The 24,422-nt window shown below is 45.7% G+C and overlaps 1 protein-coding gene across 1 annotated transcript in view; it reads right to left on the bottom strand.

Moving 5' to 3' along the window:
* Positions 1 to 15,713, bottom strand: part of kat6a (K(lysine) acetyltransferase 6A) — a 39,429-nt gene extending 23,716 nt beyond the window's left edge. The window contains exons 1-2 of the mRNA XM_083913235.1: positions 15,585 to 15,713; positions 12,576 to 14,158 (exon numbers count right to left, since the gene is read on the bottom strand). Of these exons, the coding sequence (XP_083769361.1) occupies positions 12,576 to 13,358 (783 nt within the window). The 5' untranslated portion in view covers positions 13,359 to 14,158; positions 15,585 to 15,713. The remainder of the gene's footprint in view (positions 1 to 12,575; positions 14,159 to 15,584) is intronic.
* Positions 15,714 to 24,422: the final 8,709 nt, after the last annotated feature.

The raw sequence follows: 24,422 nt of genomic DNA, 5'->3' as shown, positions 1-24,422 counted from the left end.
GAAAAGAGCATGAAGGCAATCTGCTACAGTGCGCTGGAAACACATGAACACCATGATTCCTGTAAACCGTAGGGGAAACACTGAACTCCTTTCAGAAAACAAACATTTTAAAAGTTGTTTGCATGTCATCTTGCAGACAGAGCTGTCAAAGCAATTCAGACTTATATCAATTGGCAACATGATGTAGTTACGTCAGCATACTTTAATCTGTTTATAGCAATTAAATCACAACTCAATCTCTGCCTCAAATGGAAGCTGGAAGGGGAAAAACATCCAGACACACTTCAATTGTTGGAATCACAGCTCTGCACCAGCGCATCTTACGCAAATAAACAAACAATACCAATATTATCAGATATTTGCTTGATGATTAGGTTTTCAGTTTCTGGAATTCAGAATGACCAAGTCCTTTAAAAAAAATAATAAAACCCCAACTTTAATTGCACCGTGTTTCCGTTTCAGCTCAGCATAAGATTCAATGCTGCCATTTAGGGCGCACTCACACTCTCACACACACAATCCGTACTGTGCCTAAGGACCTTTCACAGCTATTTTCATTTTATGTGCGCCTGTTCGGACATAGAAAAAAGAAGGAGGGACCATGCACGGACATTTAAAACAATGGCGGTGAAAGGTTCACGTTGGTGTGATGCGGAGGTGGAGTGTTTACTGCAGATTTGGTCGAAAGAAAATATTCAAAAACAGTCGACAAGACGCACAAAATGTCAATAAAATTAGTGTGACGTGTTACGGTGTGTGGCGTGCTACGGCGCGTGACGGCGCATGACGTGTTGCATCGTCTGACGTGTTACGGCCTGATGACGTATAGGCAGCATAAGCATTCGCAGAGGCCCAGGTAGTGTGAGTCCAAAGGGCCTGGCCAGCAGGGGGGAGGGGGGGACAAGTACCCTAAAGCACGGGGCACGGTACGGATGGACAGTGTGAGTGCGCCCTTACATTCACTTTCCTCTCCTCTCCTCGTGCTGGGGCTGGGTGCAGAGCAGAGAGCTGAAGGAGCAACTAAGCAGTCTGTAAACTTGTTGCTCTGCTACCAACATTAGCCGCTGTGTTTCAACAATGTTAAAATGTACACACAGGCTAAAATTCACCGTGGTGTTCTGAAGAGAGGAAGTCCACTCGCCGCTAATTTATCAATTCCACTGAAAGAATAGAATTGAAATTGTCTTTATTGTCATTGTACCAGTACAACAAAATTTACAGTACAATCCCTTAAAGTGCAGAAATATTTAACAATAAAAGCATCAAAAAGAATAAACTTGATCTTTAAAGAGACACATTTAAAACGACAAGCTTACACACCAACACACACACGCACACACCGTAGCAGCTTAAGGAGACAAAACAAAAAACAGTAGATGCAGAGACCCTGAGCATCATGTACCTTCATAGGTAAAGGTATTTACGGTGTTAAGCACGGTTATAGCTTTTGGATAAATACCGTTCTTGAGTCTGTTAGTCCTGTAAACACTGTAGCGCTGTGCCGTCTATCTCAGCCATTGACGAATATCCGAATATTCACTGTTGATTAGTACCAAAGAGCCTTAGCTCAAAGAACAGTATCTGGGACGGCCCTACCCCAATCCAACTGAGAATTTGAGGCAGGTCTTAAAAATTGCTGTTGACCCCCAGTCCTTCTGAAACTTGAGCAGTGTCCCAGCACCCACAACTCAACTCAGGCTTGACTTGAGTAGTGGATATATACTTGGCACTTTGCCTTTTAAGTGCATGCTCAATTCAGATAAACCTTCAGAGATTTCTTTTTTCACTTTGACGTATTCTCTCTGTGTTCATCAAAAAGCCTCGTTGTCCTAATTATTCAGAGCTGTAACACAAACCATTAAAAAGTCCAAGGCAGACGAATGCTTCCACATTAAACACACGATAAACCCAATTTTTTTAATACGGTGAAACAAGAAACACTTCAAAATAAAGCATCTTTTAGTTTGAACACAAAGAGCCTCCGACATTGCCAGGTTCAAGTGTCTGAGTGAAGGAATGGTTTTCATTGTTCACACTTGAAGGACGTGCTTACAATACTGTGAAGCAGCCTAACACACCTGTAACACATACTGCGTTTATGCTTTTATTATTATTCACTTCACTCTTTTTCAACTTAACTTGTTGATTCAATTAATCCAACTAAGTAGAGATCACTTCTGCTTTTCCATAAGCCCACAGCAACAGGGCACTCACACTGTCCATCCGTACCGTGCCCCGTGCTTTAGGATACATGTCCCCCCCCCCCCGTACCTGGGCCTCGCGTGAAATGCTTCTTGCTGCCTATACGTCATCATGCCTTCACACGCATTGACTGACGTCATCACGCCTTCACACGCATTGATTGACGTCATCTTGACCTCTGAGTTTTTGTCTTGTCGGCTGTTTTTGAATATTTTCAGCAACCAAATCTGCAGTAAACACTCCGCATCAAAAACTTAAGTCAAAGCAAATAAATGTTACGTTTGTGTGTTTTATATACATCTATATTTGGGGTGGCAGTAGCTCAGTCCATAGGTGACTGGTTCGAGTCCCTGTGTGGACCATGAATGGAGCATGGACTGGTGGCTGGAGAGGTGCCAGTTCATCTCCTGGGCACTGCTGAGGTGCTCTTGAGCAAGGCACCAAACCCCAACCGCTCGGGGCGCCGGTCACTGGCAGCCCCCTCGCTCTAACATCTCTCCATTAATTGCATGTATATAGGTCCTGTCTGTGCATGTGTGTGTATTTCGGGCCTGTGTGTGTAACATGAAAAAAAAGAGTGAAAATTTCCCCAATGCGGGACAAATAAAGGAATTCTTCTTCTTCTATATTAACCAATATTACTTTTTCAAATACAAACACACTTTACTCTGCTTTCATGCCAACATTTGCCACACCACCTGTTCGTGCACAGCGGACTGTAGTAGATCCTGAAATTGGAGAATTGATTTTGAATCTAATCATGAATCCAAGAATGAAAATTGATTTTAATTCACCCCCTTACTGATCTGTATGTTTCATATCATTGTGAAATTTTTGAAATCGTGAAAAACTGTGTAGGAGGCCCACACCTACGGTCACAACATCATCACTTCGACTCACAGGGGACGATCCAATCGTTTATTTAAATGGAAAAAAACAACAACATGACATTCACTGAACAGGGGTGTTGCAAGGTTTGTTATAGGACAAGAGTGTAAATGCACAGAGCGGCAGGGAGCTGGGTAGGCAGCAGGTCCTGGCAGGGAGGAGACAGGGACAAGAGCTTGATTTATTGGGTTAATTTCCTTCTGACTCAGGCTCCTTCCAGCATCCCCGCTACCCCTCCACCCACCCGCCTAACAGCAAAGGGACAGAGAGAGAGCTCGCGAAACAAAAGGTCTGGAGTGAGAGAAGAAAGAGGTAAACAGAGAGAGGAGGGCAGTAAAGAATGAGTAGCGAAGAGAGAGGCCGATAAGCGGAGACGTACAGGGTGCAAAGAGGAAGATAGAGTCTTACTGGAGTAAAATGCATAAGTGCTAGCTGTCCATTTTACATTCACACAGGTCAACATATATGGAAGGGTGATCATCTACTGATTACACTGTAAGATGCCAAAACAAATCCTTAATAATGCCCTGAATGCACGGTGAAAACAGCTTCATATATCGAGCTGCAAACAAAGCCACTGAGGAGAAATGGAAGTCGTGAGCGAGACGAAAGGAAAGGAGTGTGAAAAAAGACCAGGACAGATATAAGAATCAGAAAGCAGGGGCGTGTCGAGGAAATGGAAAGTGTAGAAAAAGAGAGAAAATGTGCAGCAGCGGCCTGCGTGCGTGCGACCAACACCTCAATCATTCCTGACGCTTAACCCCTTCCCCGCTGGAGGAGGTCAACCGCTCCCACTCGCTCCGTGAGCGCTCGAGTAAACACCGAGGCGAGAGCGCGCGGGCCAGCGTCGCCTTTCACACACACAAGACGGGGTGTGCGGAGTCGCGCGTTACAGTGGGGCTTCGGTTACTGGCTGCCACTGTAAATTAATCCCCAACAGATACTAAAAATGAAAAGCTAATCCTTCCTCCATGACCGGGATGTTGGAACAGTGAAACACAATCCTCAAATTCCTCCTGAGAGCTGTTTTTCCTCCCTGTTTCAGCCTTTTTTTTTTTTTTTACCTCAGCCAACACGGCTGGTCCATAACATCTCTGTAGAAATGTCTCTCATCGACTGACTGTCATGGTGGATTTTTTAATTAAGATGTGTGTGGATTCATGTGTGTCTATTTTCCGTGTGTGAGTGTGTGTGTGTGTTCAAGCTTTGGCATGTGCTCTTTTTTCCCCCCAATGTAAGGAGCGTTCAGGAACAAAATGTTGCGCCGAGCCAAAAAACACATGCCTTGTGGCAACTGTTAGAAACAAGCTGCGTCAACTGGGTGGACTAACATGTCTTACAAGCTCCTCTATAAATACACACCCAAAAACGGACAGGTGAAGGCATCCTCGCCTGACCAAGCTGACACACCCACTTGCGCTTAAAGGATCCATTAAACACAACATTGTCAAACCAGTGTTTCCCCTACCGTTGTATAAGGGGGCGCCCCGCCCTCCCTTGACGGTCAAGTTATTTTAATTTTATTTTATATGTAGCGCCTGTTCTTCGCGTTCAGACACTTTTACTAATATAATAAGCAAACTGAAATAGTTTGTTTTGAAGTCACGCTGTATTTTTCATTTCGCATCTCGTTGCAGCCGACGCGGTGACGTCGTCACTGATGATGCAAGTTATGATGTTACTCTTAAGATTATTAAATCACAGTAACGTGATATTATGTTGTTTTACTTAAGTGTATGCCCTGGGTTAAGTCCCTACGCTGTGTTGCTGTAAGACACACGTTTCAGTAATAAGTCTGATCCCAAACTAGTTGCACTAAGTGATGAGCTAACTGGCTAGCTCCTCTAGCTGCCTTGTATTCCTGTAAATCTTCAGGTCACGTGGTTCAATGTGATTTTATAACATCATTTATTACCTTTTGTGTTTAGTACTGATGTAGAGAAGATGCAGATTTAAGCTACAGTCCTTAATTGCTTATATAATGCTGGACATAAGAAATAACTCATATTCATGCATTTATTTGTGTTTTATTGAAGAAACTGTACGTACACTGACAAGCTTATCCTCTGCAAAGCTTGTACTTACTATTACTCTGGGAGTAAAAGACTTAAATCAACGAATGACTCACTGACAGGGGCCCTCTGACTGGAGCCCTATAGGGGCCACAATAACATCTCACTAAGCAGTTTCAGGGGCCCAACAGCGACAGATCACAACAGAAGTAATTTAAGGAGGATAGAGGATATCTATAAAGGATACCTTTCCTATAGAACAGGTCTATATCTTGTCCTTGTACTAAATAGCCTCTTATTTACATGACGACATGTCCTTTCTGCCTCTATATGGTTGCACGTTTACAACTCTCCTCTGCTCTCTGTATCGTGCACAGCGGACTTCCACCTTGATACGGACAAACATATCTGCGAAAGAAATGCATCCCGGAAAGCTGCAAACACACATCATATATGCTCCAGTGTTGGCCTAGTTCTTCATTTGTGTTCGATTGGTCGAAAGTCATGTGAGGCAGAATTATCCGAGACCTTGTGCAGAGAGATAATCAACGTAAACAACTAGTGGTGGCATGGGCGGTTTTCCCTTCAAAAACTGACTTTTGTTATCCAAAGACAGAGGACAGGAGGGTGAGACAGGAAGGAGAGAACAATGGAGGACGGGCGAAAGCATAGGGAGAAATGGAGGAGGAGGGTCGAAAAGGATAAAAGGCAATGGGAGAAAAGAGAAAGAAGAAAAAGCGTTGCTGTTGTCCTTGTCTCGTCTCAAGTCAAGGATCTCATTAACATGGGAGCCCAATCTCAGCATCCCCCACCAGCACACTTCCCTTATGGCTGCCCCCACCTCCAACACAAACTCATTGATCACTGTTACAGGACACAGTGCAAGCAGAGACTACATACTACCACATTTGCACTAGTACTCACGACACCTCCACACGCCATTGTCACATTTTCATAGAAGAGCACACTACATGTAGGCATGGATGTTTAAGTGACGGGTAGAAGAGTAAACTTGACATTTCAAACCTAAAATCCCTGTAGCCCCACTAACCTGGAAATGACTCGAAAGTCACCTGGTCTGCATTTTCATGACATCTACAACAGCCCAGAGGAAGACCGTGTGTTGTGCCAACGTGCCCTCCCTCAAGCCGAGCATCGCCCTCCATTAGCGGTAAGGTTAGCCAGGGAGCACAAAGCTAAATCACTGCAACAAACGGAGCGGGGCTGGCCTTGCTCCAGCCGTCACTTCCACAGCTGCTCGACACATTGGCTCTTTTTGTGGGGTGGTGAGCTTAGCCACACAGGGCCTCACGCAGCTACACTTCCCGTGCCAAATGTCATTAACATCACAGTCGCTGGTTAGCTCAAGGTAACTGCTCCCCCTGGGCGCTGACACTACCTCTAATGCCGTTTCTATGGACTTGTGACTCCAAGCGTCTGTTCCTGGATGTTCAAATTGGAACACCTGGAAGGACAAATGATGGCTAGTGCTAAGGCTACACACTGGCCCTGTATACACACACGGCACTGCAAGGACTCAGTGATGAACTAGACAAGGACCTCTTTATGTTTATATCAGTATTATTTTCAAACCTGATGAAGGAGGTTGACAATGAGGTCTGTGGATTGTCCAATAAATTCCATTCCCCAGGGTTGTATTTTGGGTGGCTGCTGGGGCTGGGTATTGGTCCTCGAAATCTTCAGAACCATGTAGCATCGTAACATCTCCAGTCAAATCATTGCTGCATTTTAGGGCTGCCCCCAATTAAGAACTTCCTGTCAGCATCCCATCGCCAATCGGCACCACCCTATTGAGTATCTATTATTAGTTTTGCCTGCTATCAATGAAAAATACCCCCTCAACCAATCAATCAATAAATAAATAACAGTAAAAAGGGGATGGTAGTAACATTTCCTGGGAATCCCAGGTCCAGATGAGCATGTGTCAACAACCAGCAAAGAAAAAAAAAACTATACCAACTATAAATACCTTTAAATTAGCTTTAAAACTCACAAAACATGACGCCATTAAGACAACGACAGGTAGGCTACAAGCAAACTAACGTGGACTGCTGCTGAGTGCGCCCAGCCACTTCATGTGTCTGTCCTTTCAAATTGAATTCAAACATGGTCAAACCCTCTAAGTTTTTATTTATCTTGAAAAGGCGCAGTTCCTATCAAAGTTTACCTTTTATTTCTTTTTACGACCAAGCGACCAATGAAACCTGGTCCAACCAATGACCTTTCTGGACGACTGAGGGGGCAGTCCTACTGCAATTGGTTAATTTTGTGCCCAGAAGTAGAATTTTTTTACTACTACTTACTAAGGCTGTACCCTATTCGTTTGTTGTTCCTATTTTCATTTTTGGTATTTGTTTGTTTGTTTGTTTTTATTGAAATTGGGTGCCAAATGTAGGCTATCTATACGGGCGAATTGCGAATTAGCTTTGCCTGTAAGCTACATTCTTGTACCATTTATTGTTTTTAATTGAACTATAACGTGGAAACAATAAAACCCCCCTGATCCAGTGTGGCGAGCATCTGACACAGATGGCAGTGGGGTCATGCGAGTCCTGTGCTGCCAACGGTCACTGCAGCAGGTAACTGATGTGATTAGTAGCCTACTCATTTTTGTTTTGTTTGTATCTTTCTTTGACCATAGGTGACAGTATATTCAGTACTCTAGTTTCACGTCCATGGTGCTTTCAGTGTCAGATTCAGCGTCTCTAATGGGCATTTAAAATATGTAGGTGTAATTCATCCATGGTAAGACAAAATTTGGCAACATATGGGCATAGTAATGTTAAATGATGCTGATGATTTATCAGTAGCAGACAGTTGTTTCTCGGGCGATTAATTGAAGAGAGAAACAGTCGATGGCTGGGCACAGAGATTCGAGCCAGGCGTCGGCTCACTTCATCCGTGCTGATGAATGCCGTTGAAATTTCAAACAAACATTATTATCCTCTGCTCTCATGTTTTACCGAGCGCAGACTTCTGCTGCTGCGTGCTCGCTACACAGCGGTAGAGCGCATTCATTATCATCAACAGTTGCTATACCAGCCATGGAAACTGTGGTGCTCCTTGTGGGCTCCGTGCTGCACACGCAGAGAGCAGAGGAGAGACGGGTGACGTAAACATAAAGTTTTTAGACAGGCTCAGCAGTGAATCACACAAGTGTTGAGGGATTGTCTTTAGAAGAAGTTAATAATGGGAGTAACAGGTGAAACCGCTTTAAAAGTGACACATTTTCTTTCTGAATAAGTGATGTGCATGTGACCTTCTTGGTGTCATCCTTGTTCTTTTTGAAGTGATCCCATACTTTAGACGTCTTTCCCAACATGATTGGCTATTAATTATTAACTGTCTAACTGCTATGGTGAGAGAACCTGCCCTCTCAAAAAAAAAACAATACACTGACAGTGAGTGCCACAACTTCCTGTATCTGGCACTTCAAATTAAAAGCCCTCCAGCCTTTTAGACCAGCCACCAGACACAAATTTTCACAAGACACGGCTCCAAATGCTTGTTTTTTTTTCCTGCGACCAAACGACCAATGAAATGATTTCTTGGTCGACCATTTGAGGGAGGCCCTAATTAGGATTTATGTGAACTCTGCAGTTTTTCAATATCAATTTCTCTGCTACCACTAAATGTCAAACAAGCCCGGGGTCTATGGTTGCAGCGCAGCATGAGGTCAAAGCCTGTGCCATCAGAGAGTGGAACAAGCTCTTGATTTTAGACACTAATAATGGGTGGACTGAGGACAGGGCTGTGGAAGAATGGAAACAACAGATGCCTGTCAAGGAAATGGAGGCAGGAAGAAGGTATTTCTACAAGCTTTACCTCCTCCTTGAAAAATGTATCGGTACAAATCTCAAATCGAAATTACAGTTGACAATAGAGTCAAGGGAGACCATTTCATTGCATCCAATGAAGTCATTTTCCCAACATTCCTGTGGCGTGGGGCTAACCCTGAGAATTTTTCCATCCATCCATCCAACAAACACGCTAAAGTCTCTCCTGTGACTACACAACATGATGGAGCAACAACGGGGGATCGGAAGGGAGGGGAAAAGAGGAAGAAGCAGGTTGCACCCAAAGCCTATAATCAATGCTGGAGGGCGTTTGGTATTCACGGCCCTCCGAGTGACGGCACGTGATGTCTTCATCTTGAGCCAAGACAAGCAGAGGTAATGTGTGTGTGATGTTTTGAGAGACAGGTGGGGGTCGATCCAATACTGGAAAAGTGGAAGGAATTACAGTGGATAAATATATGCATCATGCTTCATAATAAGCATCGCCTAATAATGTGGCAGCTCTACAATCACCACCAGCAAAGGAACCACTAGCTGCAGGATGCTAGCGTGCTATGGGGTCAGTGGGACATTTTGGAGGGAAATCACCACAACACTGTGTACAAGCAGAAAATGTGACTGTGTGTGTGTGTGTGTGTGTGTGTGTGTTCACGAGCCACTTTTTTCACACGTCCTCACCGTGACACTGCACGTCAACATGAAGAACTCTGGTTCACCCCGCTCCAGCTGTTGAGGAGAGGGCAACCGCGGGGCAGGGAGATTGCTATTGCCTATAATGATGGGATGAATATCATACACACACGCAACTATATACCCACACCGATACACACACAAAGGCTCGGCGTCAAGCCCATCCCACCTAATGGCCATACCCTCATACTGCTAACGGGCGCTCAGGGAGGCAATGAGGTTTGCCATCTATATATCCATGACCCCTGGATGACTTCGCTCCCCCATCCTCCTCCCCCTTCATGACCTGGCAATGGCACCTTATTAGGGTGAGAGGGGGGAGACAGAAATAGGGCCTGGGATCCCTTTTGAATGGAGCACTCTGACACAAACATCAGCGTGTTGAGTACACAAATCTCCCTTCGAATGGGGTCAAAGCCAGTGCTTAGCCATTTGTTTTGGTCCGCCTCCCCCCCCTTACACTCACACCCCCTCTCCCCCTTTCCTTGGGAAATCATAACCGTAAGCAATCATGCAGGGCATTATGGCAATGATGCACCGTCGCAAGAGCAGGGGAACGGAGGAGAGCGGCCATGCAGCGCCGACTCTGTCTTCCGTGCAGTTTCTATCTCTTTGACGCATATGCCACTCGCACAGGCACAGACTAGCGTATACATCAAGAGCACACACCGACAGTCACTCGCAAAACACACATGATTGAGCAGCAATAAGGTTGCATCCTCTGGAGAGACATATGAAAGCAACATCACAAGAAGAGGCAGGGAGAAAGGGTAAACAGGCTTGTGTGAATGCCAGACACAAATGTCAGTTTCCTCACTGCTGCAGCACCTTCTCTGTGCTTCATCTAGCCCGCACACTCAAAAAACAAAACATCCCGATTCATGTCCACGTTTGATTCATCATCTTTGACTGATTCAGGATTTTACTGATGGTGGGCTTTTTACATTTTTTTGATTGTTGCAAAATTGCTTATGCTTGTGTGTAGTTTTTGATCACTTTGATCATTAATGGTGCAATAAAAACCTCATTTTCACACTACGGTATACATTACTTTGTTTGTGTTTTCAGTTGATTCTGAGGCAGAGTAGCGAGTTGATGAGTAGCTGAGTCAAAGAGAAAGAGGAGGTTGATCTCTGTCCGTCTTAAGAGTGGGCCATCTGCAGCCAAGCAGACCCCATGTGACTCCAGCCTGCTCTCTAGGCTAATCCTACTCCGTGTGTGTGTGTGTGTGTGTGTGTGTGTGTGTGTGTGTGTGTGTGTGTGTGTGTGTGTGTGTGTGTGTGTGTGTGTGTGTGTGTGTGTGTGTGTGTGTGTGTGTGTGTGTGTGTGTGTGTGTGTACGTGTGTACGTGTGTACGTGTGTGCATGACCTAAAAAAGGAGCTGCACAGACTTGTATACACACACCCACACAGGGGCCAGATAAAGCCAGGAGCCAGTCAAAACAGTGTTTAGGGCTGGTCGTGTGCCCTCAAGATCTACCACCTGTCTGATAACCTGGGTGACATATGAGCCAATGATGAGCCACTAGGCTGGCAGTGGCAGATGGTAGTGTGTAACAGGTTTATTTACATGCTGGTCTTTAGAGAGCACGTTTGCACGCCTGTAGGCATCTGAAGTAGAGGATTTATGACATGCCAACTGAAGTGTGTGGTCTTGTGTCAGAATGCACTCAGTCTGTGTTTATGTTTGTGTGTGCCATTCATGTATTTGCATGCAGTCGTATGGTTTTATATGGGAGCGTGTGTGTGTAGACATGTCCCTGGCCCTTAGAAGCAGAGGTTAGCAGCCGGCTGCTCTGTCTGATCATATTACAAAAGTGGGTGTGTTCCCTCTCTCCTCTGTCGCCTGCATGTCTGCCTCTCCCTCTCTCCCTCTCTCTCTAACTCATTCTGCCTCTCCCAGTCCCCCCCCACCACACACACACACACTTTCTGGTTACAGAGGCCTGTAGCTTGCGTCATCCAGGCCTCTTCCTTTGGCACCACTACAGAGCACCTCTCTCTTACTTGTCTGTGTCCCTCCCCTTCCCTCTCTTCCTTTCTTTCTTTCTTCTAGCCATCTCCTGACAGGGAGCAGCCCTGCAGCTGGTCCACACTCCCTGCAGGAGGCTGGGAGCCATGTGACTCCCCCCCTGACCTCCTCCTCTGCTGAAAACTGGCCCACCAGCCAACCGCCCACCCAGCATCCCTCTAATATTCCTCGCCTGGACCACGGCGCACACACCTAAGATTCTGTCATTCATATACTCACCCAGCAAATGCCGACCAACTGGGTTCAGTCAAGTCTTTCTTCCATGTATTCCGACTAGCACACAACGATAACATCTTAAATTCAAAGACGCAGATTCCAGTTTGTGGAAAGATCCTCACTCACGCATCTGTCTGATCTTTCAACCTTTCTCAAAAACTTGTGTTAACCACTACACCATATGCTGGATGAAAACTCACAACAAACATTCACACAGTCAAAGACCAAACTGCGCTGGGAGTAAATTACAGCCCTGTAGGCCACGATCAGTTTGAGCAAGCAGGGAAAATGCGGTGCCAATGTCCCGCGTATTGCCAGCTGTGGGTGTGCAGCAGCTATTATGCAAGTAGAATTAGTGTTGTGTGGATTGCAAAAAGACCCACAGAGGGTGTTTTCCCTTACTTTCACAGATCACACTCATTTTCCTGTTGTTGCTCCAAAAAGTTTTAACTGAGGAGCACATCAGATTTCTTGCCACAACTACAGTTTCAACAGAACATCCGTGATATTATCAGACATGTGATGCTACAACCATTTAGCTTTTTACATGTGAAATGAACATATTGTAAACATTAGCTTTCCACAATGATTGGCATCATCTAAATGAATGTTACCAGGTGTTTACCATGTTGTGTATTTGATCGATGTGTTTAAGTTGGAGGTGCATGCACACATTTACATGTTTGTCTGTGTCAGGTGTAGACATAGAGACTTTACCTTGTCTTTCTCATGGGGCAACAACCGGACAGGTGGCAGTGATTCCAGAGACACCGTCCCAGTCCCGTCATCCACGGAGCTGCTGCGGCTGATGAGCTGGAACAGAGGACCCTGCTTGGCCACACGTCCATGGGCCACTGCTCTCTTCAGGGCCACCCTCAGCTGCTGGTGGAAGAGACCAGGCCCCATGGAGCCGCTGCCTGACAAGTAGGCTGCCACATCAGCCTGGCACTTGAGAAAGCGCTCAATGTTCTTTAAGCTGGAGCCACCAGGCTCATGGAGCCCCTCCAGTGCCCGTTTGATCAACTTGTTCCAGTCCAGTCCCGGTTTCTTCCCCGAATGGGAGTGAGAACTACTAACGCCAGTGGTGCTGGTGCTGCTGCCGCCGCCACTGCCTCCACTGCTGCCACTTCCGCCACCGCCACCTCCACCACCACCACCGCCGCCGCCGCCGCCGCCACCGCCACCTCCTCCAACACTACCTCCTCCTCCTCCGCCACCGCCTCCACCAGAGCTGCCACTACCTTTAGGCTTGGGAAGTGCCAATCGCCCTGGGTTGTCAGGGTCCTTGTAGGAGTTGAGACCTTTGTTGGTGACCTTAAGGATGGTACCATCCTTGACGCTAAGCTCTAACTGCTCCAGAACAGTTTTGCGGTCCAGACCATGGGACATAGAGACCGCATTGCAAATGCGCTCCTCTGACGGTCTCTGCTTCTGCTTCTTCACCTTCTTGATGGCCTCTAGGATCCATTGGGTGTACATTGGATTAGCCAGTTTCACCATGATTGCGGTCTGGGTGGGTGCGGGGGCCCTGAGGCCTTACCGCAAAGACCGCACACAAAAAAGTGGACTGTAAGCCGAGGAAATACCTGGCCTGCGCCGTAGCGCCGCCTCCTCCTCCTTTTTGCCCTCTGCCTGCGTACTATCCCTTGTCCTGTGGTCGTACAGAGAGTCCCTCAGAAGCTGAGTATGAGCAGCACGGTAATGAGCAGCTGACCATAGCACAAACCGCCTGAGCCAACCCTCCACACGTTAAAATGCGGTCCACCCACCACCCACTTCCAGCCAGGTGAAGGTCCCTGGCGAGAAGCAGGGGGAGTGGGGGAAGTAGCAGGTCTATTTGCAACTTAAAACTTCCACGGCACACAATGTAGTGTAAAGTAGAGGTTGGTGATAAGAAGGGCTTTCAAAAAAATACAGTGTTTCCCACTTTGCCTGTCACAAAATACCAATACACAGACAATAAAACCTGCTCAGTCAGTTTCCTGCCTATGGCAAACTAACCAATTCACAATGGGAGTTGTGAAAGATGATCGTGGTCTCCAAGACATGACATTAGTGTTTCAATGATAAAGGTGTGCGAGGCAATACAGTATATTTTTTCTATAGATTAAACATTCCACGAGATGGGGACTTTTTTCCACATCCACATTTCCTTGTCTTCAAATGTTCTCTCTCTCGCTGTATTTCGCTCTTCCAGGAGTCTGGACTTCTCAGCTCTGGGACGGAACAGATATCTCACCCCAGGGAGCAGCCAAGACTGATCACCTTCATGCCTATTGGACTTCAGTAAGTGGCAAACCCTGCACAGAAAAAAGGACATAACACAGACAGAGAAAGGTTAGCGAAACCTTGCAGAAAAAAAGATGATCAGGTAGGAAAAATATGGCTTCAAAGGTACATCTTTTAAAGGGTGATGAGTTAGAATGAGATGGAGACAACCTGAGAGAGGGTAAAGCTTTAAAACAACACTCGCACATCATACTGTGACCTCACACAGACATAGAGACATGCACGCCTTTAAAAAGCACCATAAAGTTTGGCAATGCACTACTGGAAATTAGGTGCTGATAGCAGTTATCCCCTAACAGTTTGTTACTACAGACAAATCCATATACATGTGATATTTATGTATGTGTGTGTGTGTGTGTGTAAATAACCATGCATAAATATCACAAGCAAACCCACAGTCAGAACAGTCCAAGAATGGACAACAAACACTAGAAATGGCCCAGATGTGTCATATAGTGACGGAAACCATGAGGTATAAAAGTGTAAACAACATCATACTGTAAACAGTTCTAGCAAGTGGACTATTGGGCTAGTTGGGTTGCTAAGGTAAACATGATGCAGTCAAAACACAGTGTTAGCAAACATTAGCTGCGAAGCTAGCTTAAAAAAATCAAAGCTTATTCAATTGCCGCACTACCAAACTGTTTCCTACGGTGTTGTTGACTCTCACCGATAAACCAGGCTGCTAACTATGTGACAAAAAGCCTTCCCGCTAACTGCTGTTGTTTAGCGGGCTAACGTTAGAAGCTAGCCGCCGAGCTAACGTTACGACTCCGTTACTAACGTTAGTCGCTAACCCCCGAAACGTAAACAGCATGAAACGTGGGGCTGGACAGCGCTTCAGTGAGAAAACACCATGTTTTCCCCCTTGGCCGACGTCTCACACAATACTCAACATCACGCCGCAACAAACACAGGCAATAATCTCATTTTGAATGTCATTCAGATATTAACGTAACATCGCGGCCTTGTAAAAGGCACAATGCAACTTGCAGACGGCCATCTCGGCTAGCGGGCAAGTGCAGAAATAAGACCTCCCAGCCGCGGATTCTGCAGTATTACATGTTCTCCGGCCTCCTTCTCGAGCCTCTGGTGTGGGCGAAGAGCCTCTGCCCGCGTATACGCGTCCCTTCAAGCGGTCCCCACCTCGCTGACTTCCTCCCTCCACCAACCGCCCTCCCACGTAACGTTACAGACTGCGGTACGGTGAAGACAAGGCCGCTGGAGCGGAGTAGCTAGGCCTCGGCTCCCCCCTCCGTACCCCCCACCCACCTCCGCGATCATCATCCCTCCGTACCCCGCTCTCTCCCTCTACCTCTCGCGGTTCCCCCTAGAAAGCCAGAGCGGGTCCGGTTCTGGTTTCCGAGGGAAGCTCGGGGTAAAAGCAGACCGTGTAGAAAAATCTCTCCTCCCCATCCAGCTTCCGCTACTACTCACCGGAATTTCGTGTCGAGCCGCCGAAGAGAAGGTGCCGAAACCGTGCGAAACGAAGACAACAACAAGCCTAAAAATGCAGCCACAGACCAGGGGTTCTAGAGCCGACGCCATCTTTGAGTGAAACAGGAGCACGGCTGGTGGGGGAGGGGGGAACACTGAACCGTCAGGCAGGGCCAAGGGACCGTCTGCATGGTGCGGAGCGAAGATCCAGGGGAAGAAAAATCCACTGCAAGGAGGGAGGGAGGGGGGGTGGAGGCGGCGGCGCTGTGCTGTTGCTATGAGAGGGGTGTGGATATTGCTTGAGCACATGAAATGGAAGAAAGGGACAGATGGTGGTGGTGGTGGTGGTGGTGTTGGAGGGAGAAAAAAAAATAAAAAAAAGAGGATAGGTGTTCTCGCATTCTCTGCTGCACGGCTACATAGGAGGAGATGCAAGGGAGCGTCTGCATTTTGTCCAGGAGTTGTAAAAAAAATTATAAATAAATAATAAAAATCAAAGCCAATGAGCGTGCCTCAGCGTTAGAGGGTATTTAAAGATCAAAGTGAGACACCCCTCCACACTGCAGTCTATTGTAGAAGCTCTGTGTGTGTGTGTGTGTGTGTGTGTGTGTGTGTGTGTGTGTGTGTGTGTGTGTGTGTGTGTGTGTGTGTGTGTGTGTGTGTGTGTGTGTGTGTGTGTGTGTGTGTGTGTTTTAAGCTAAAGATGGGAAGAGGAACCACACAGATCCAGTCCCCCGGAGGTGATCAGATGTTGCAGTGTGCAGCTATCTGGAGTATTGCAGTGCACGATAAAGCATGTTATTATCTGTCCATGCAGAGTGGTCTGCTAATGCATTGCTCGTCAGACTGTGACACAGAGTATGATCTGTCCACCAAAGGAAATTATTATGTAAACTGTCTGCAGCTGATCCACTTACTGTTACGTTTCATTAAATGACAGCTGAGTCCAACACACCTTTTCCTCTTAATTTATGTGTTTTTTTTATTATTTATTTGTTTTTTTTACAGCTCTCCACATAAATTACAGCAACCGGTGACAGATGGAAGCAGCGTGATGTAAAATGACCACATTTAAATCTGCAGTGTGCTCAATTTAAAAGTCATTTGCGCTTAATATCTGCACATTATGGATACTTTAGGGCCTAATATATGTTGTAGAAAATTAAAAACTACAACATTTAAAGTTACAGTTGAGGTGGTTCGGGATCATCTAGTAAGGATGAACCCTGGGCGCCTCCCTAGGGAGGTGTTCCAGGCACGTCCAGCTGGGAGGAGGCCTCGGGGAAGACCCAGGACCAGGTGGAGAGATTAGATCTCCACACTGGCCTGGGAACGCCTCGAGATCCCCCAGTTAGAGCTGGTTAATGTGGCCCAGGGAAAGGGAAGTTTGGGGTCCCCTGCTAAAGCTGCTGCCCCCGCGACCCGACCCCGGATAAGAGGCTGAAGATGAGATGAGATGAACATTTAAAGTGAGACTAGTCATCATGGCTCAGAACACAGAATTCTGCACAATGTTTGATAAAGTCTCACACGTTGCCACGTCATTTATGAATCTGCCTCGGGGATATTTGGGCGATGTAAGTTGGCCTCTTCTTATTCAGAAGAAAAATAAATCAATAGAGGAAAACTGATTTTGCTGTTTCAATCTCACGATCGTAGTGATACAGGGGCTCTTGCGGTGGAAATCTGGCAGCAATCTTCCTTTTCTATTAGGCCTACAGGCTAACGCTGAAAGCTCCCTGGGTGGAAATTAAATTATCTGCAGCTTTGTGTAAAATGATGTGTACAGCAATCCTCCGAGAGGGATTATAGAGTGTCTTATAGGGAGCAATTAGACCTTAGGTTTTCCCGTGTTAAAGGTGTCTTGTGAGAGGGTGAGTGGCTGACAGCACGGTGGCCATCAAATAAAACCGGTAAGGTCACACTTTAAACCGCTGTTTGTCTCGCACTTCTTTGGGGACAGATAAATCACATACCGACGACAAGGCACTAATTATAATTAACCGTGGTGTTATTACACAGATAAATAGTGTGAAGCGTTAACACATGAGCGGCTATTAGGACGCCTCCTGAGGACTCGCATATTACATTAGTGTGTACAGTAGGCCAGCTAACAGATGGACAATACTCAGGAGGAGCTTGCGCCACATCTATCGTTCCCAGCCATGAATAAATAATGTGGTGTGCCATGATCTACAGCGGAGGCCATGTTCACAGAACAGAAACAAACTAACCCAGGTGGGGCGTTAGGGGGGAGGAGTCGGGAGTCCTCTCACTGTAATTGTGATAAGATCATATTGATTATGTCACTTTGTCACTTCATCACTGCATCACTTTATATCACTTTACATGATCACTGCATCACTTTATATCACTTTATATCATCACTGCATCACTTTATATCATCACTGCATCACTTTATATCACTTTATATCATCACTGCATCACTTTATATCACTTTACATGATCACTGCATCACTTTATATCACTTTATATCATCACTGCATCACTTTATATCATCACTGCATCACTTTATATCACTTTATATCATCACTGCATCACTTTATATCATCACTGCATCACTTTATATCATCACTACATCACTTTATATCACTTTATATCATCACTGCATCACTTTATATCATCACTGCATCACTTTATATCATCACTGCATCACTTTATATCACTTTATATCATCACTACATGACTTTATATCACTTTATATCATCACTGCATCACTTTACATCACTTTATATCATTACTGCATCAATTTATATCACTTTATATCATCACTGCATCACTTTATATCACTTTATATCACTTTATATCACTTTATATCATCACTACACCACTTTATATCATTTTATATCATCACTGCATCACTTTATATCATCACTACATCACTTGATGTGTGATTATTGGTGTTTTCACAAAATATTTAAACTCAATTCAATTCAATTTTATTTATAGTGCCAAATCATAACAAACATTATCTCAGGACACTTTAAAGAGTAGGTAAAGACCACACTCTGTGACTTATGTATGATAAACATAGACCCAACAATTCCCCCGTAGAGTACGGTGGCAACGAAAACCTTCACTATAACAGACAGGAACGTCAGACAGACCCAGCTCTGTGGAGGACGCACATCTGTCTGCACCGGAGAGAGGAAGAAAAGGAGAGAGGAAGAGAGAAAAGACGGACAGATGGACAGAGAGAGACAAAGACAGACACAAAGACAGAGACACTTCCAGTAACTATAATAATATAATAAATGATACCACTCATGTGAAGCTAGAGTCAGCAGCTAACTGAACATGAGCATGGATGGGTAACAGGGCTGAACAGCTAATATGGCTCCGTCCAAAGGGAACAAAATTCAACTACCAGCACATTCAAAGCTCACCAATTAAAAAGTTGCTGTTACCCCAACTTCCTGCCAGGACCGCACCCATCTTTTGATCTCAATTACATACCTGTAAAGTTTCACCTGGCTAAATACTCAAAACACCTCTGTGGTAGTTCCCGCTACTGTAGATGTCTCCAGGGCCATATTTTACCTTGATGACACACACACACACACACACACACACACACACACACACACACACACACACACACACACACACACACACACACACACACACACACACACACACACACACACACACACACACACACACACACACACACACACACACACACACACACACACACACACACAGTAAACTAATTGATAATAGAAAATAGTAGTTATTTGTATCCGTAAAACATGCATTTATGTTGAAAATGTAACATATTTGGCCTAAGGGTCTCTAGGGTTTCTATTACCACTGCTAAACTGCATAAAGGAGAATATTATTACATAAAGTTAAAGCTGGTTAATGTGGCCCGGGAAAGGGAAGTTTGGGGTCCCCTGCTAAAGCTGCTGCCCCCACGACCCGACCCCGGATAAGAGGCTGAAGATGAGATGAGATGAGATGAGATGAGATGAACACTATTTGTTTCAAAACCTTGTTTTCTCAAATATGAACAGATTCTGATCATTTGGGTTGAAGAAGATTAAAGATTAAACCCCCACCCACAAGGATGCTTTGGTATGAGACCCTTGGCTCGGACTCTTTCTTGGGTGGAGAAAAGGAGACAAGTAATCCTTAGCTTCCTTTCATCCCCTTAATCCCTCCTCATTTAATTTCTATTCCTCTGAGCATCCACCTGCTAGGGGCCCTGAACCCCCAACACCAGTGTCCACACCTGCCCCCGGCAACCCTCCCCTCTGACACACACACACACACACACACACACACACACACACACACACACACACACACACACACACACACACACACACACACACACACACACACACACACACACACACACACACACACACACACACACACACACACACACACACACACACACACACACACACGCACACGCACACGCACACACACACACACATCCTGTCCACCTGATGCACAGCAGCACCTCCTGCTCTCCAGGCCTGCTGTTGGGCCTGCTGGCTCTTGCTCTGCTCCACTTCTTCCTGCCTCCAGTTTAAATGCTGGACCTTTGCCAAGCCAAATAAATTGACGGCATCCCTTTCGGTCTAAAAAAACCACTTCATGCTACAATTACCGTGCTTGCTTAGTTGTTATTTTTGTTACTAAATGTTTTAATTGTGAGCTGGACAGTTTCCACACGGCCTATAAATAGGGTTCGCTGTTGTTTCTATTCTAAATCATTTTGCAGTTACATACCAGATCCCTAAAGTGTACTTAAAACAGGATCTGATTGATTATCTGTTCAAGTTCAGTAAATGAGGATACATTGAGTCCTGCTGAGGAGGCATTTCCAAGTAAACAAGGCCTCTTGATACTAACTAATTCAATATTAACCCATAGTGAATCCTTGGCAGCTTGGCTACCTCTTGATTGTGATAAAGACAGGTGTATATTTGATGAGGACTGAAAAATAAGACATAGTGGAAGTCTGGAAGTGACTCAGCTGAAAGGAAAAACAGGGACTGTATGCCCTTTACTTTAACAAAATAAGGAAATCTGAACGTAGAGTGGAGCTCTGAGTAAGAAGCAGTCAATCTGTGCCACCACCCGTGCAGACTGCATTTCTGAGTTCCTGTTTTTTCGGGTGATGAGTGGAGTGCTGCTCTCAGATAGCCAGGCAGTGTCCAGGACTGCTTTTTTTGTCCGTGTGAAACTAGCAAGCTTCCTGCTGTGGCTGGCTGGCTGCCAAGTCCCCTAACCTCAACTCAACCACCCCCCATCTCCACCTCCACCCCAACTCCAACTCCAGCTCCAACCCCTCCCATCCTGAAAAGCGTTGAAACATACAACGGAAATTTCCAGGGCCTGTCCGCCCCGAGAGCGTGCCCCCACCCGTCCAGTGACCCCCACCACCATCCAAACCCCTCCTACCACCCTCCCTCCCCGTGGCCCCTGGTCCCTCCCCTGCCTTGAATCCAAAGGGACAGAGAGCAGCTGGAAGGTGAAGTGCAGCCTCTCGGCCCTGGGCTGATACCTCTCGTGCCCCCTCCAACTCCTCCCGTCTGATATCACCCTGAAAACACCACCTCCTTCACTTTAACCCAGAAGTGCTTAAGAGCGCTGCAGAGCACTCTTGTCCACCAGACATAAGCGGCGGAGAGACAGGGAGAGAAATGTGGAGGACTACTCTGTTTGACAAATCAATTGTTCTGCTGTTGTTAACAGTTGTTTTAAGTGTGCGTACATTTCAAGCAGGGGCCTCTGACAAGGCCATTAGATAGCTCTGACTTTAACACTATTAAGTACAGCACAGGAGGAGCAAGTCACGGTAATCAATAGTGCTGAGGCAGGAAAAGCCCTGACACATGTATTTCTTAGTTTTCTTAAGTTTAAAGGCAGGATTCATAAGGTAGTGTTAGTTATTTTCAAGGACAGCCAGAGTACTTCTTTAAGTTTAAAAAGTTATCTATAAAAACAACAGCAAAGGTCTTTCGGCATGGCCAAGGACTCTCTCTGGGGTCAGAAGTCACATGCACCTTTGCTGTGACCACCGAGGCAGAACGAGCAGCGAGCCCCTCCTTCACAAAGAATTTATAGAGCAATAAAGTCATTGAGTTGTTGCGATTGGTTCAAAACTATGCTACGGCAGTTCCTGGTTCCATCACTCCAAGAGTGGCTCTCATTCGTTCATTCGTTGAATCCTCTGCCCCCTGGTCACACGGTGGTCATCCCCCAACGATCCACCAGCTCCTGTGGAAAGAACACTCCCTACTGTAGCTTCACTTCCGGGTGGGCTGATCCCCTCTCTCATGTGACTGCACCTAGTTTTAAACTGGAGCTTATCTGCATACTTCTTTAATTATGCCATCTAAATGATATTAATGATAGTTTTGCAGTTGATTCCATTTCATAGGTGTACAGAAAAGAGAGCTGAGGAAGGCAAAACTCTCGATCAACCGGTCCATCTTCGTTCACACCCTCACCTATGGTCATGAAAGCTGGGTCATGACCGAAAGAACCAGGTCACGGGTACAAGCGGCCAAAATGTGTTTCCTCAGGAGGGGGGCTGGAGTCTCCCTTAGAGAGAGGGGGAGAAGATCAGCCATCCGTGAGGAACTCGGAGTAGAGCCGCTGCTCCTTTGCGTTGAAAGGAGCCAGTTGAGGTGGTTCAGGATCATCTGGTAAGGATGAACCCTGGGCGCCTCCCTAGGGAGGTGTTCCAGGCACGTCCAGCTGGGAGGAGGCCTCAGGGAAGACCCAGGACTAGGACTACCATTCACACCACATTCGCATTCACACACCCATGCACAGCACAGGGAGCAATTCAGTGTCAGGGGTTCAGTGTCTTGCCCAAGGACACTTCTACATACCGATTGGAGGAGCCGGCGATCGAACCACCAATCTCTTGAATGGAGGATGACCCGCTCTACCTCTGAGCTACAGCTGCACCTTTGAGGTATCGTGTTAGTAAATTATGTAACTGAGATTACTTAGTTGCAAAATGGCGTATGATTACTGACAAGATGATGCTGTGTGGCAGAGAAACTACAGATTATTCTGGCTCTGAACATTGTTGTAAACATTTAGAATAATGTGAGTAGGCCTACACAATTCAATATTACGTTACCTATTATACCTTTAACTCCCAGCATGAAAGGCAAATAAGTAGTAAGGATAGTAAGTATTCCTTCCACACAATGCCAGACTTTTTTCTTCTAATAAAGGCAAAGCTGGATATGTGATCTTTTTCATTTTCCGGTTGAAGGATTTCAGGTTCACTAGCCTGTCTTTCTTCACTTCCTGCCTCCAATACATCCCCACCTTTTTGTAGTTCAGATCACATCGCTGGTTACACAAGCCTTTGTTTTTATTAGTACCAATACTGTGTTTGGCGGTCTGCACCCTGATTCCTCTGGTTATACTCCAGAGATGGACTCTAGCAGCAGCAGGTACAGGCAAAAAACCAACAAGTCCAGACAGTGCAGAAGAAAGTGTTAACACAATCAAAACACTTGAAACAATTAAAAGAGGAAACAATAAAGATGGGATGGAGGATAATTAAAAAACACTCACGGCCATGGCCTTGCCTTTTTAGTTTCTATTACTACCGGAGGTTTGTTGGGTTCACCCTTGCTTAAACAGTATCAAAGCACTTAAGAGTGAAAAAGTTAATATATGACTGCACAGCTGCACCACAGCAACCATATCACATGGTGCCTTGTTAGCCTGTTTACTATCCAGACCTCCCACATTACAGGCTCCTTCCCAAGTCCAAGCGTCAGAGTCTTGGAGTACGGCCGCTCTGCAGTGTTTGCAGAGCAGGATGCACCACAGACAACAATGCAGCCTCCAGGACTCCCTCACACACACACATTCCTGTGGGCCTGGTGGTGGTATTGGGGACTTAACCTCTGGAGTTCAGCAGGCTTTGTCTACTTCTCCCCCAGCCCCGCTCCTTCATCTTTCCCAACCACAGGCTACCCCCACCTTTTTTTTTTCTTTTTACCAAGCGCTCACTTACCCAGGGAGCTTTTTTTCCCCTCCACACCAGAAGCAGAACAGAAAAAACCTTCTTAATCAATTCCATTAAGAGTCAGGAGTGAGATTTATGTCAGAAAGGATATGTTGGTTAATGGATGAGTAAACGCAAATGATGCGATTCCTTGATTTTTATCAATATGAGCCGTGCAATATATATTAAAAGCCGTTCCGTTCACAGTCATTTATATAAATGATACCACTTTCAGATTACCGCAGGGTAATGGGGGGAAAAGAGTGTACATCATGAGTGATGAGCCCTCCATGGTCGCCGTAAATTGCATTACAGAGGCAGTTATATCTATGTTATTATTTAAAACCGTGGCAAATCAGTTATTCATTCAATACGGACGCTAATTGAATAATTAGATTCTTGCCCGTGTAGATATGCATGTTTGTCCCCCCCCCCCCCGCTACCAGGAGGCAACAGATGGAGCGCGTTATGTAATCATAGTGATGTAAATTAAAATCACAGATTATTCGGAGAGACGTGCAACAAAGTGACATGCTCACATACATGCAGTATCACACCCCAGGTGATAAATACCTACAGTCCTTTGGGATAAGATTATCTAGCCCAGGTGACAGTGACAGAGGGCTTGCTGTGTCTTTTTCATAGCGAAAGACGACAGAAACGGCTGCTGAGAGGGATGATAATATCACGTCTCATCCATCCAGGTTTTCCACGTGAACATCAGGCAAACAGGCATCTGCAGGGGTGGATGGAGCGGAGGTTGAACCTGTGGCAAGTTGCTTTTTAGCCTTTTTATATGTGGGTTATATTTTAATCTC

This window comes from Echiichthys vipera, assembly GCF_963691815.1.
Source record: "Echiichthys vipera genome assembly, chromosome: 4".
In the NCBI taxonomy this organism is placed as follows: Eukaryota; Metazoa; Chordata; class Actinopteri; order Perciformes; family Trachinidae; genus Echiichthys; species Echiichthys vipera.
This window is presented reverse-complemented; position numbering and strand designations above follow the sequence as displayed.